A 14,423-nucleotide genomic window follows, 5' to 3' on the forward strand; every position below is an offset into this window, starting at 1 on the left:
ATATGGGGAAGGAGCCTGCATCCTGGCAAAAAGAATACAATTCACCGGACAGCCCCAGGACAGCAAATTCCCTGCTGCAGTGGTAACATATATGGGTGGAACACACATCCCAGGGACAAAGAACCTGCCTCAAACCCATTAGACAGAATGATAGCGGAGATAATGAGAACCCAGATGAGCACGAGGAGTCAGAGTAAATATGCTCTCGGTTTGCAATTCCCAAGACAGCCCCAAAGAGAGAGACAGATGCCAGGAGAGGCTCATTAAGAGAGAGTTTCTTTTTCCATTTGTTAGCAGGCTTACAGAGGAGAATTTCTCTACATACCAAATGAGTAAGACAGTTAATCTTTCCTAGCACCTTTCACCCTCTCCCCTGCCAATAGCAAAAATTTGCTTTGCCTCAGGCAGGGTCAGGGCTGTAGCTAGCCAGGACTTACTTTCATTCGGAAAACCTTCTTCCCGCTCCGGATGGCATTGTCTTCAAAGGAGAACTCATTTTCTCGGATCACAGCCCGGCTTTCCTTATCCCCTGTGTAGGTCACCACATAGAAGTCAGGTGCCCACATCTCAAATTCTCGCTCCCAGTTGATAATAGTGGACAGAGGGGCACTAACCAGATACGGCCCTTTCGAGTGGCCCTGTTCAGAAAGGCAAATTCCAGGTGAGTGTGCTGCACCCCAGGCTCCCATGGGATGCCAAGGAAGTAAGGACTGTCTCCATGGGTGCCAAAACACTCACCTCTTTGTACAGGGAGTACAGGAACACAATGGTCTGCACCGTCTTCCCAAGCCCCATCTCATCAGCAAGGATCGTATCGGTTCCCTGGGCCCAGGAAAACCTCAGCCAGTTCAGTCCCTCTAGCTGGTAAGGATGTAAGGTGCCTCCTGTTGCATCAATATACCATGGCTGCTTGTCAAATTTAACTGTAGGCTGCAGGGGAAAGAGGTGGAATGCAAAGTCTGCAGAGCCTGTTCCTCCCCTCACCTTCCTTCTCTCTATAGCCCGCTAGGTTCCTGCTCAAGGCTTTAACACAGACAGACCCAAATCAAGATTTAAATGCAGTTCGTACAGTTCCAAAATGCAGTCCTCCTCCTCAGTACAGAGCTGCAGCCTGCAGAGACTACAGATTCCAGCATGCAGTGGTCTGTTTGTGTCCAACACCTGAGAAATTCCCTTTCCTCTTGATAATTCTGCTTAAGGAATGAACAGAGAAAACGTGTGGGGCGTGGCCATTCAGATGAAGGTGCTGCACTGTACAATCGACGGCAGCTGAAAATGGTTCCCTTTGACGTAAATGAGATGTAGCGTTAGCCCCCCAGAAAGGAAGACCCAGGGCTGGACAAGGTCTGGGCTTTAACACAAAGAAATACTGAAACAAACTACGTTTCTTAGGAGCTCATGCAAGAATGGGGAACAAGTGAGATTCTCAGCTGGATCGCATACCCCTGCTCTGCTGCCTTCACACCCCTCACTTACATCAACAATTGGAGTTTCTGGAGGTTTTTCTAGTTTTTCTTCCTTCAGTTTTCTCCCTTTCTTGTTCAGCCTCTTTGGCGGTTGGATATCATCCCCCAACATCAACTCCCTGGAAGAGACCATTAAACAGAGGGCATGGATCAGACAAGGGGAGCTGGATAGGCAGAAGGATATTCCCCTCATGGCCTCCACACAATGGATTAGAATTCCCAGCCAATCTCCATTCGTTCTTTCCCCACAGAAACTTTTCCGCCCCAGCTCCAGCTGAACCTCCCTGATCATTAATGAGTAGGTTATAATAAGCCAGGCAATTTCACCCAAAATTCATGTAATAATTTACTCAAAGTAAAAACACTCCAATATTTTTTCCTAAAAACTAGACAGAGCCAGGCACAATGGATTGTCTTGGAAATGCAATGAGTCAAATTAATACTACTGATAAAAATGAATTACTTCTGCACACAGACAGGCGGATACTCGAGATGCTATAGATAGGCTGTAAACAGATATGTGGACTAGAGATTTTGGGTGCCCAACTTGAGACACCTTAAAAGGGCCTGATTTTCAGAAAGTGCAGCTCACCCACGCAATGAAAATCCGTTCCCTTTAAGGTGGTTCCAGTTCTTCACTCAAAATATGGGGCACCAAAAATCACCAGTCACTTTAGATGCTGTAGATCTGCATGACTCTATGCTGCCGGCGCAGACTACAGACCGCACTGCCTCCCTGGCTCATACCTGTGATTCCAGTAAATCTGTTTCAGGTTTTCATAGTACGGGATGTCTATGTCGTCAATCTCCCAGGTACACTGGTCGTAGGGTAAATCTTTCCACTTGATCAGGTAGTGGACATCTCCCTTTTTATCAAAGCTAGAATTCATAATATAGAAAAGCACATCACTGAAATGACCTAATGTAACAAACATTGTCTGAGTTGGTGTTTCCCTTGTACTGCCGTGTATTAGCAATGGAAACACCTCCCTGATGAGACAGCTTCCTCTCTCTCAAACAGAACCCCCCAGGCCTTCAGAGCCTAGAAGTCTCAGCAGGGTTTAATTAAAGTCCCTTGAAACAGAGAACCCTGCATCCAACAGAACACGCTTAGGTCTCCTGTCAGCTAGCACCCAGGAGATTCACACGGAGCCAGTGGAGGAAAGAACACCAGAGATGGGCTCTCATACACATGCCCAAAACCATGAACAAAACCACCAAATGTCCAGATATAAATACACAGCAATGGGGGGCCTGCCCTTCCAAAGGCAATGAATTCAGGAACCTTCCCAGGGGGAGTACCAAGACTTGTGTAGGCAGGTTTCAATCCTAAGCAAACAGCTTGCTATGACCCTGGTTTCAAGAAACCGAATACTCCACCCTCTGTTTGTACCTTCAGATTATGAAGTCGATGCAGAGCTAAAACACCACCAAGAAGGAATCAATAGTTTCAGGCGGAATGGTCCATTAATCTGCTGGGTATGTTTAATCAATCACAGAAGCTAAATGCCACACGATTTCTTTGTGTCTGTGCTGCCCGTGATTTAGTGTTGGGGACAATAATTTATGTAGCACCACCGCTTTTAGCACTGTGGCGTCAGGGTATGTGTGCAGCGTGCAGCAGGTATCCAGGGCTGCTCAGAGGTCAGGTAACATAGGGCTGTTAGCGAAAGAGCAAGAAAATTAGTTGAATGTTTTTAAACTTAAAAGAATGAAAGTCAGAAAGAGCAGGGCAGGGTCCTACATTTCAGCCTAAGCACAGGAACGTGGGCACTCATCCAGTACCCTATCTCCTACAGTGCCGGATGTTTCAAAGGAAGGTGCAAGCACTTACAATAAGGTGGAGGCACTTGGGGAATAATCTGTCCCCAAGGAAAGTCCTTTCCTAAAACCCATTAATTAGAAGTTGGCTTATGCCCTAAAAAATGAGTTTATATCCCTTCCAAAATTCTTGGAGTTTGTTAATTTTTTCGTTACTATTGTTGTTCTGGATATTCTCACATTTATATAAATGTCTCTTCCAAATCCTGCTGTGCTCTTAGCCTCAATGGTATCTTGTTGCAGTGAGTTCCACTGGCTATTTTTGCATTATGTGAAGAGGTATTTCCTTTTACTAGTTTTAAAAGTTTATTGAATGTCCCCCGGTTCTTGTAGTATGAGACACTGTGAACAAAAGTTCCCAAAAGACATTCTCTAGTCCAGTCATTCGTTTGAAAAGCTTATCATGTCTCCTTACACATTCCTCATACCAATTACACTGAAAAACTAATAAAAACCTTTCAGAATCCGGTTATTTATAAAAGGCAAGACCTGCCTTATTTACATAGAACGTAACTCTGGCACAGGGTTTTGCCACACAACTTGACTCAGTCCTCGTCAAACAGCTTTGAAGAGAAGTGTGTAATTCCTAATTTAGAAGTTCTACAAAGCGATCCTTGCCTTTAGACTTTAAAAAAAAAAAAAAAAAAAAGTTATCAACCCAGAAGATTATCTAATACATAGGAAATGTCTTCAGCACAAATAAACTCAGATATCATGGCTAAATAATTGAAATTCATTTAAATTCTTCTCTGCATGCACAGTCCCATCAGCCTCCAAGGGAGTTATGTGAGCATTAGCTACCTCTCAGTATACATGTGATTCCCAAACTCCTGCAAATGTCTTTGATGTGATTTGAGTGAGGGTGGAATGCATGATTCCCCACAGAAATGAACAGCATACACAGAAATGGACTGGGTTTGAGAGTAGTTTGTGTGAGTAATAGCAGCTGCATGGTGCGATCAACAGGAGAAACACTGATCACCCAGTCGCAGAAGAAATTTATGAATTTTTCAGTAAAATATTAGTTGGCATCAGGGACCCAAATAATGTATTTGGGGAAAGTTTAATAACGCCAAGATCCGCCTTTTGGAAGAATTTACTATCTATATTTTTAACGTGCAATTTAATAGAAATGGAAATAATGCAACAATTCATGTTTGGCCTCACTTTCAGCTCTGTAATGAGCTTCCAAGGTGATGGATAGCCTTGGAATAAGTTTACAGCTTTACAGTCTTTAGGAGGAGCAAATTAGGGTTGCAAAAGCAAAGCAGTAAGTAAATCCCCATCCCCTGGCCAGCAGAAAGTTTGGGCTTGGGGAGACATCGCAGGACAAATTCTGCTGTCACTTACAGGGTCTGGAAATTCAGATTAATTCCATTAGAATTGGTGGAATTGTTCTGGGTTAACACTGGTGACACACATGAGCAGCACCCGTCCTACCAAGACACCAGGCTGTCTATGTTCTGATATTACAATGCTGTGCCACGAATGGCCACATGGCACTAGCCTGGATGATCCCTGCACTCTGGGCTGCCTAAATTCAAGGCCAGATTCAATAATGTCAGTGGGTAGAATCCAAACTTGAAATGCTGTGTGTGTGTAACTTTGCAAACATCTCCCTGATCACTCTGCGGTATGTTATCTTCTTAGCACAAGCAGATCTAACCGTTGCTTAATTAATATTGCCCACAAACTAGGCTTGACTTAGAAATATTGCTTGCTACAGAAATTCTAGTTCTGCCCCCAAAAAACCTAGCTAATCACCATAAATCACCACCCCAAAAACCTCTGCAGGATTGGGAATATCACACAGTCCATACTAATGACTTGGGGAGGAACCACTCCCTACACCTTCATTTGCAAAAGGAGACAAGGTGAATGCATCAGGTTTCACTCAGAATTCCTTCTTCATGGATCTTCACGAGGCCCTACGGGCAATCTTTGCCCCTTGATGTTATAGGAGTTCTAGGAGTCTGTACACCCACCCCTCTCTCCTGCACAACTCCCCACCTGTGGTTCAGGATTCGGTGAATCATCATCCACTCAGGTTTGATGCCGTAGCGATAGTACTTCTCCTCCATCTTGACGTACTGCGGGTCTTTGTTCTTCCGCTTCTCGCTTTTGCCATCTTCATCCCCAGAGCCATAGTCAAAGGCCGGGGGTTCATCCATGTCGTTCTTTCTTTGGTAGTTGCGATACATCACGGTGTGGTACAGCTCCAGCTGCGCCCGGAGAGAGCAACAAATGGGGGAGCTGGTTATGTTTCAACACCCCCACACACGTGTCGAAAAGGGCCACAGGTGTGCCCGGCCCAGCCACGGGCAGCATCGCACGCAGTCCCCCTCTCACCAGCCTCGCTGCGTCTTACCTGCAGCTCCTTGACCCAGGAGCAATGCCAGTAGGAGAGTCCTGCCCACTTCACAAAGAACTCCCGCTCCGGGATCCCCTCCAGGGGCTTTGATGGAGGGACGGACAGCTCCAGCTCAGGCGGAGGGAGCCCAGACAGGAAGGGGGCAGGGGGCTCTCGCCAGACCCAGTGCAGGATGCGTTGGACTTTGCCTTTTAAGGGAGGGCACTGAGAATAAAAGGAGGCAAAAATAACACACATACACTCGAGGTTTAAAATGGGCCCCGTCAGCCCCACACAGCAGTTCCCCCTTCCACTTCCCCGGCAGCACAGCCCTGAAACACGAGGGAAAGCCCAACCCATAACTACCAAGCCCCGGCTTCGCAATGGCTGGACACCAGACCTGGCCTGGATTGAGCACTGGACCTGCACTGGCAGTGGAGTCTGCTGGAGGGCAAAGAGGTCTGCAGTGGGGAAATGTAGCACAGATCCTGCCTGGGCCAAGCCATGAGGGGAGCTGTTACTCTAAGGGAATTCTGCACCAAAAAATTAAAAATTCTACACACGATATTCTAAAATTCTGCAAAACTCTCCATATTTTTATTTGTCAAAATAACACCATATATTCAGGCCAGTTTCAACTATTTTGGGAACTTCTTATAAAATACCTGTCAGCAAGTATGTCTGTCACAATACAGACAACAAAAAAAGATTCAGGAAATGTCACGGGGCAGGGGCTGAAATTTGTGAAGCATTTTGGTGGAAATCACAAATTCTGCGGGATAAAATACAATTCTGCGGGGAACATGAATTCTGCACAAATTCTGCATCGCGCAGTGGTGCAGAATCCCCCTAGGAGTAAGCTGTCCAGAGAAGGAGGGCATTGCCAGGGCAGAGAGGGAGGTGCACTAATCCAGAGGCCCCCTGAGCAGTCTCCACTGGCACCTGGGCCATAACTGGAAACTGCTTCCACTGTGGGAAATCCGCAGGCAGGATGGGCAGCAGCGACTGGCAGTAAATTAGGCCCAGTCTCAAGGGAACCCAGGGTCATGCAACAAACTGGGCAGTTTTTAACAACCCCAGAGTCAGGCCAGTTCTAGGCCTGGCCTGCCACCTCTGACTCAGCCTGGACAGTCCTGAAAGGAAATGCTGTGCTCTATGTCAACCCCAGGGCTTGTTTCTTAATCAATGCTCTTTTTTTACTGGTCGGACAGTAACAAGTGAGTGAGTGAGAGGGGTGAAACGCACGGGGCGGGGTGAGTGAGAGAGTGCCCCCCAAGGCACCTTGAATGATGGCAGATCCATCCCCTGGATGCAGGAGTGCTGGAAAAGGATGGCTCTGTCTGAGCGGCCATGATGCTGCCCATGTCCCAGCTGGGGACAGAACGGGCTGGGAAGTAATCAGTGTTTCACTAGTCCCATATTTAATTCTCCAGTACTGTCGGGGGCTCCACAAATCACGCCTACCCGCCACTGCAGCTCGGCTGCCTCCGACGGGGGAGGCTCCTCCACGCAGGAGATGCATCAAATGGGACCTGACACTTAATCTAAAAAGCTGCAGGGAAATAAACGGTCATCTGCATAGGGCAGCAAGTCAGTGCAGGGAACAGAGCCTTCCAGAGACCCAGCAGGTCCTAGAGGCAGCCTGGGGAGGGGGATGACAGACTCTGCAGAGCAGGAAGTGAGGGGCAGGACGGCAGGCCCATGGGGAAGAGGGCATGGGATGGGGGCACATCAGAGGGGGATGGGATCAGAGCCCATCAGAGCAGGGCATCTGTCTGCCCTCACTCTAGCACCAGTTCTGAAACCCTCAGGCCACGCTGAAGCCCACTCCTTGCCCCGGGGGAAGCGAAGGGGCGGCAGGACAAATGCTGGTAACACTCACTGTACAGCGCGGGCAGAGCCATTCACCGTTTGGTATTTCCGGCAGAGGCGGGTTCAGACAGTGCAGGTGATAGGAAGACGGGCAGGTGTCACAGCACAGCAGCTCCCCGCCATCCTTACACACACGGCAAAACTCCATGTGGTCATCCTCCTCCTCTTCGCCTCCTTCCTCGTCCTCCTCCTCCTCTTCCTTCGGCTCCCACTGGATCCCTTCCTTCTCCTAGGGAAGGTGCATCAGCACAGTGCTGAGTATTTACTTAGGTGGCCCATCCAGTGCCCCAGGGGTGTCTGATAGGTGTCTGAACACGCATGGGCGCTTTCCCCTACGGGCCAAGTTCTCAGCCCTCAGCACCCGAACACGCAGCTGCAAGAGCTCCTGTTGGGGTAGGAACTGCGTGAGGAGGCTGAGAAGCCAAGTCAGCCTGGCAGGGATTCGGATCCATGAATCCAGGGAGTCAAGGCCATTTCCAACCTGAGTCTTAGCTCCGCTAAGCCACCTCTCTGGTGAACACTGCAACCAAGTTGGCTGCAGCCAAGTCCTGCTGCTCTGGTCCAGGACATGGTTTCAGAGCCATTGATCACACGGCACCAACTAAAAAGCAAAGGCTCCTTTTGGACAGGGTGCCGCTGCGACTTAGATAAGCCCATGTGCGGTGAGAAGTGGGACACACAAATCTCTGAGCGCTCCTCTCTGCAGAAGAGGAACCCTCCTTTTACTAGTGCTCCCAGCTATGTTCTAAGCTGATTTTCAGCAGCAAAGTTTCCCAGTTTCAAACCAACCCCACAGTTACTCACACAGTGCGGGCAGCTCCACTTGCCCTCCGGTGCTTTCTCCAGCTCAGGATCCAGGCAGACGAGGTGATAGGCGCGAGGACAAGTGTCGCATAGGATGATCTCCCCTCCCTGCTGGCAGACTTCACAGTAGTCCTGGTGGTCGGTCTCGTATCCATCCCCTTCTTCAACTAAGAACAAGGGACACACAGGACAGTCAGAGAAGCAGCAGCCATCACATGCTTTCCCAGGAGGAAACAAGACAATTTCTCTTGTAAAAGGATTCATTATATTTAAGGAAACAAAGAGAACATTCCACCTTAGTCCCCATCTATTACATTCCCCTACCTCTCTGTCCCTCAGCATCAGTTTATCTGGGTCTTTGCACACAGCATCATCTCACCTCTGTCTCTCTTTCTCTCTCCACACTGTATCATCCTTTGGTTCCTTCAGGCTCTCAATGGAGAATGCCAGAACCTGGAGAGGTTGCAAGGGAGGCCAGTCAGAGAAACCTCCGCAGATACCATCACCATCAACTGCAAATGTACCATGCAACAATAATACAGCCGAGAAGGACTCTTCCTCTTTGGACTACTCTGGTCTCCCTGTGTGTGCACTCGACTCAGAGGCAGGAGCTCATCCAACCTGGTACAGCAGGGGACAAGGAAGGGCAGGATAGCTCTATGGTTAAGGCACTGGACTAGGACTCAGCAGACCTGGCTTCAAGTCCCAGTTCTGCCACAGCCTCCCTGAATGACCTTGAACAAGTCACTAAAACACTCTGTGCACAACTGCTCCTCTGTAAACTAGGGAAGATAATGAGTCTCCCTTTGTCAGTCTGATCTACTAGGACTATAAGCTTCTTGGGGCAGAGTCTGTCTCTCGCTATGTATTTGTACAGCACCTCGCACAACTGGGTCTCCATGCACTGCTGCAACGTGAATAACAAACAAAAAGACTAAACAGATTCCGTCTTCATGTAGGGGACTGATTTGCAGCCAGTCCCAGTCTTCGTGAGCTCAGCTCTCACCGGTGTAAGATGTCAAACCCAGAGAATGAGGACTGTGCATTGCCGGGGTGAGACAGTCTCGTTTCCTATCCCAGCAGAAGCTTCCAGCCCCACATCCAGAAGCTGCCCTTTGATTTGTTGAAAGTATAACTTGAGGGTGAAGATAAGAAGCTACAGGATATTTGGAATTTCTGGATCTGAAATATCTCGTGCGGAGCAAGGACGGAAGATAAAAAGAAAAGGATCCTTTCTGTCGCACTACAAGAGTGAATGGCTGCCCAAGCTGAGAATACAGCGGGGACGGTGCTGCCATGGAGCAGATGGCTGTGCTGAGCCAGCAACAGCTGAGGAGAAGCCAAGCTGCTGCCGTGAATGCAAGTCCGGGATGGTGGGAGGAAACAAGTACTGCACTTCGCTCCTGGAGTCCTTCGGGGGCGGAGAGAGACGCCGCCAAGCCAGTGTCAGCGGAATACTTCCGGGCCGTTCGGTCCAAAGGGACCTTTATGGATTTTCTCAGTCGCAATGAAGCAGAGAAAGTGTTGCTAAAAAAAATCAATGGTATCCAAAAAACGATACATACGTCTGATCCAATACCCTGCTGCGTGCCTTGTCCTGCTGCTTGCATGCATTTCTTATCCCAGGGCACGTCCATGAGGCTGAATGAAGCATGTGCCTTGTGAATTACTCTGGCATTTAACACAGGGAAAAAAACCCTAATCTTGTTCACATCTTCATGCTCCCCTATGTCAGCTAGACACCTTGGCCTACGTGGCTGGCCACTCTGTAAGGCTAAATTTACTGGTGGCGTGTTCCCGCAAATACCGTTTTCATGGAAGGGAAACAATGCCAGGCCAGCAGACAGGGCTCTCCCTCCAAAGCAAGGCAGCGCTGAAAGAACGGGAGCTGCTCACACCCCTGGCGAGACAAGCCAGCAGTGGCATTTCGCGTTGGGTGTGAATGAAGGCTCCCCTCGCCCCCACACACCCCCACATGGAGCCAGGGTCAGATGCTGCACTGGAAGCTCCCACACAGGGCTCCAGGGACCAGAGAAGCACACATCAAAGCAGGAAATCCAAACAGAACAGGAGCGGAGTACAAAGAAATGGCCTACTCCTCTTTTTCTTTCTCCTCCTCTTCCCTCTCTTCCCCAAGCCCGCCGAGCATTCGGAGCGCACCGAAGAGCTGTTGATGCTGGCGCTGTCGAAGTCCGACTCCTCCCGCTCCTCCTCTTCACTCTGCAAGGGAAATCAAACCACACAGAGGCAAAGCATTGGCTTCTCGTCCCCCGCTGCCAGAGGGCCAGTCCTTGTGGCAGGAGGAGCGCAGCACCGAGAAGCTGGGCAAATGCACAGGGAGAACACAGCTCATTGAGTGAGCTCCTCAGGGCTGAGCCCCACTGAGGCCAAGCGGTAAAGCTTGCGGGTTCATTGAGTAGTTAGGGATAGGCCACAGGCAGGTTTATACAGCTCCTGGTGACATTATGCGGAGGTTATGCAAGTGCGTCACAAAGTAAATCTTATGTATTATACCAATCTCTTGGACTCAGTGTCAAGCCAAATAGGGCTGGATTGTATCTGGCATCTGCAGGACAATGTTCTCTCTCCTTCAGCTCTGAAGAGAGGCTGCCAAGCCTGTTCCCTGGCACCTCCAGCAGCCGCTGAAGGGAGCAGACAGATTAAGATCCCAAATCACTGAAAGACTCTGAGTGCAGATTTAAAGAGTGCAAATCAAGCCATTTAAATCAGGCGACAGTCCAGTTCCTTCTCCACTTACCTGACAAGAGTCGGAGGCGGGGCTCCCTGGCTGTCTCTGATAACACCTTCACAAATGCACAGATTGCACTGCACAACCAGCCAGGGGTCATCCTGGGACAGCTCAGTGTCCCCTGAACACCGGGTATTGGCCAGAGGCAGGACACTGGACCAGAAGGTCTCAACGGTCTGATCTAACACCTCAGCCGCTAGGGCCACTCCCTGCACCTCTTACCGATGCCAACAGCCTCACTGGAGTCAATGGCACAGCTTGGGTGAGTCGGGGTTACAGCTTCAGGCAACTAGACAGGTTTAGTCTTGCAGGAGAAATGCAGCCTCCTCACCCAGGGCCTGGTGTGTAAAGAGCCGTTGGCTCGTGCCCTTTAAAAGTAGCTCCATGAGATACTGTGTTTGAGCACAGTTCAGATTTTGCCTGGAGTACGAAACGAGACTGATCCAGCCAACAGGAGCTTTGCGTATCAGACACAATGAGGGCTCAGAATTCCAGGCTCACCCAGAATAGCCCCTGCCACGAAAAGCACTAAACAAGCATGTGTGTCTGTTGAAGTGAGGGGGAGCGGGGCTGGGGGAAACAAAGCTACCACATCCTCTGCTAAAAGCAGGGAGCTCTCCTCTCCTCCCTCGCTTGGGTGGCTGCACTACTTCTCCCGGACCGATACAGTGAGGGCACCCCCGTACCCCCCGTTGCTTCAGTCTGCCATAACCCCGGCATGTGCATGTGCACACAAAAATTCACACACTCGCTACTTCGTTGATTTTTTTTTTTTTGCAAATAGTTAAATGAGCTAAAACTTACACTGTGACTTCACACCTAAAATTAACACGTCTAAATTCTCATTCTGGACCCTAAACCCTTCTCCCCAAAGCTCTGATTTATACACACACAAACACACGCACACACACACCGTACTTAGTCCTCTGACTAACCGTGGGAGAAACTCTGAGCTTTCAGCATCACTTGAAAATGTGAATGCACAAATCTAGGGTCCACTTTTGAAAATTTGCCACATATTCACATACTTATGATTGAAAACTACTGCAGCGGATTGGTTCAAAAACGCTCCTTTCACTTGAATCTTTGTTGCACAAAAGTAATTTACAAACTGATTATATTACATGTAATGGCTCCAGAGGGTTAGTGAACTCCAATAAGGCTAAATTAATGGGATTCTGATCAATATTATCAAGACCTACAGGAGTTCTGTCCTTATTCTATAGTTATTTAAAATATTTATTCTTTAAAATACTCTGCATACATTTGATATTCATACACTGCCAAGTGCACAGCATGCAAACTGTATTACAGATTTTTTTGGCCTTGCATTTATTCCTGTGGTCTTCTACTCCAGGAACTGTGCTGGAAAATCACAGGCTAGATATGGTAATATAATTAAAGCATTTGATAATTCTCTCTGACATACATTCAGTACGAGGGTAGGCCCTAAACAGTTTATTTGCAAATGAAATCTGAAATTATGTTATCACCGAACTCACCACAGGAAAGTATTAAAACTGATTCTATGATTTTAGTGGAAGAAATTCCCAAACATGCCATCTCTAGGAACGTGAGCCTGGATGCAGTTCTCTTCCAAAGGGTAGAATACCCACTGAGCAAAGATTGGTTTCTAACAAAGAAACGCAAATGAGATTTTAAGATTTCCTTACCCAGGCCCAAGTGAGGAGGGACTGCCAGCATTTCCCCAGCTGAAGGAAGCTTGACGCTTCCAATGGATGAAATGCATGCCAGTGCAAAGGGCCAATGCCCCACGTAAATTCAACTTGAGCCCTTGGTGCGGCACAGACTGTGTGCTGGCCCCTCTCTGCACAGGAGTGAATTTCCCCCTGTGCAAAATGGGTTGACAGTCACAGCCCAGCTCTCTGGGACAAGTAGCCACATCCAATACCCATCAGTGCAACTGGCACTAATTGTCTCCCTTCTTGGCAGAGACACACCAAAACTGAATGAGCTACAGAACTGAATACCCTTCTCCTATCTGTGAATGGGGCTTCAGGCAGGATAAGGAACACCGCAGGAGGAAGCTTGCCCGGCCACTACCCAAAATGTTGGGGGAAACAGAGGACTCCAATCTCCAGGGCTGCCCGCCCAGCTCCCTCCACCGGCACCAACATTCGCCATTTACAGACAGAGAGCGCTTACTGATGAGCCTTTTTTCCTTTTGTTGGCGATTCCTCCAAACCGGAATTTCACGCCCGCCATCTTTTTCCCCTTCCCCTTTTTCTTCCCATCTTTGGAGCCCTTGATTTTCTTCCGTACTCCTGGACCTAAATGAACAGAAAGATTTTCTTGACGTTCTAATGATGGACACCTTGATTTCTACATTCTCCCCAAACCCTATTGCTCATAATTTACCTTCGTTCAAGTATCTTCTGAGTGTTTGCATTGCCTGCGTAACATTCTAGCTTATCACATCGTGTTCCCCCCACACACTGAATCCACACAGAGGATAAATGCCTAATACTGCTACCCGTTAAGAGAGCGACTCCTTTAGTTAAAGAGGCAAAGGCCCTGTGCTTTGGTGCTGAAGGTCCCATGTTCAATGCTGGGAAAGAACCAAGGCTCTACATTTTTACAGTTTCCCTCCTGTTTGAAAACGATGCTTCACAAACATTCCTCACTGAACTTTATAAATGCAAGAGCAGAGCAATGAAAGCAGCATGTCTCCTTCCCCGAAGGTGCTTCTTTCCCCTGTGGCTCTCTGTGTCTCCGCAGTGGGAACCCTAAGCAAATACTGAGGGGTGGCCAACTGCTTCCCTTATAAACCAGGGGTTCATATTTAACTGCTTTGCATTTGGGTGAAAATTGCAGCCTGCCCCCCAGGGGCCAGGAAAGGGACTGCAGCTCAGATACTGCAGAGATGGGTGCAAATAACTAACCTCTGTGGGTGTGGCCAGGGGGGACAGACGACAGCTTCCTCCCACAAGATCAGCTAAGTGGACTGAGAGATGCTGCACGAAAACTATGGGAAAGGAAAACTGTTGCAAACAGCACCATGCCTCTTGGGCTGCTCCTTTCAAAGCTCTTGAGGCATCAGGATTTGATTGCTGCATAATTGGAACAGAAACTTCATGAAGAAAAACACTGTAGGAACAAAGGGAGATTTCTCTCCCTCCTCCCCTTCCCCATTTTTTCTTCCAATGACTCATGAAGCCCTTTCTGAACGCTGAGGGAAGCCTCCCGTCTCTGCTGTCAGGAGCAGGAAAATGTTAATAGTTACAGACTCATTTCAATAAAAATGAGATCAATTCCGTAGGAGCTGCTGTAGATTAACACGCTTGCAAATGGGGTTTGAAGGCAGTGTCCTTCCACCTCCCCGCTAGGAAATCAAATACCT

General features: G+C 48.4%; 1 protein-coding gene across 1 annotated transcript in view; it reads right to left on the bottom strand.

Moving 5' to 3' along the window:
• Window positions 1-14,423, bottom strand: part of CHD5 (chromodomain helicase DNA binding protein 5) — an 81,224-nt gene that overhangs the window by 31,721 nt on the left and 35,080 nt on the right. Inside the window, exons 6-15 of the mRNA XM_077837592.1 lie at window positions 13,229-13,353; window positions 10,410-10,533; window positions 8,314-8,480; window positions 7,520-7,738; window positions 5,656-5,862; window positions 5,298-5,509; window positions 2,214-2,345; window positions 1,477-1,585; window positions 739-930; window positions 438-638 (exon numbers count right to left, since the gene is read on the bottom strand). Coding sequence (XP_077693718.1) covers window positions 438-638; window positions 739-930; window positions 1,477-1,585; window positions 2,214-2,345; window positions 5,298-5,509; window positions 5,656-5,862; window positions 7,520-7,738; window positions 8,314-8,480; window positions 10,410-10,533; window positions 13,229-13,353 — 1,688 coding nt within the window. The remainder of the gene's footprint in view (window positions 1-437; window positions 639-738; window positions 931-1,476; window positions 1,586-2,213; window positions 2,346-5,297; window positions 5,510-5,655; window positions 5,863-7,519; window positions 7,739-8,313; window positions 8,481-10,409; window positions 10,534-13,228; window positions 13,354-14,423) is intronic.

The sequence above is a fragment of the Eretmochelys imbricata genome, chromosome 18 (genome assembly GCF_965152235.1).
Source record: "Eretmochelys imbricata isolate rEreImb1 chromosome 18, rEreImb1.hap1, whole genome shotgun sequence".
Classification (NCBI taxonomy): Eukaryota; Metazoa; Chordata; order Testudines; family Cheloniidae; genus Eretmochelys; species Eretmochelys imbricata.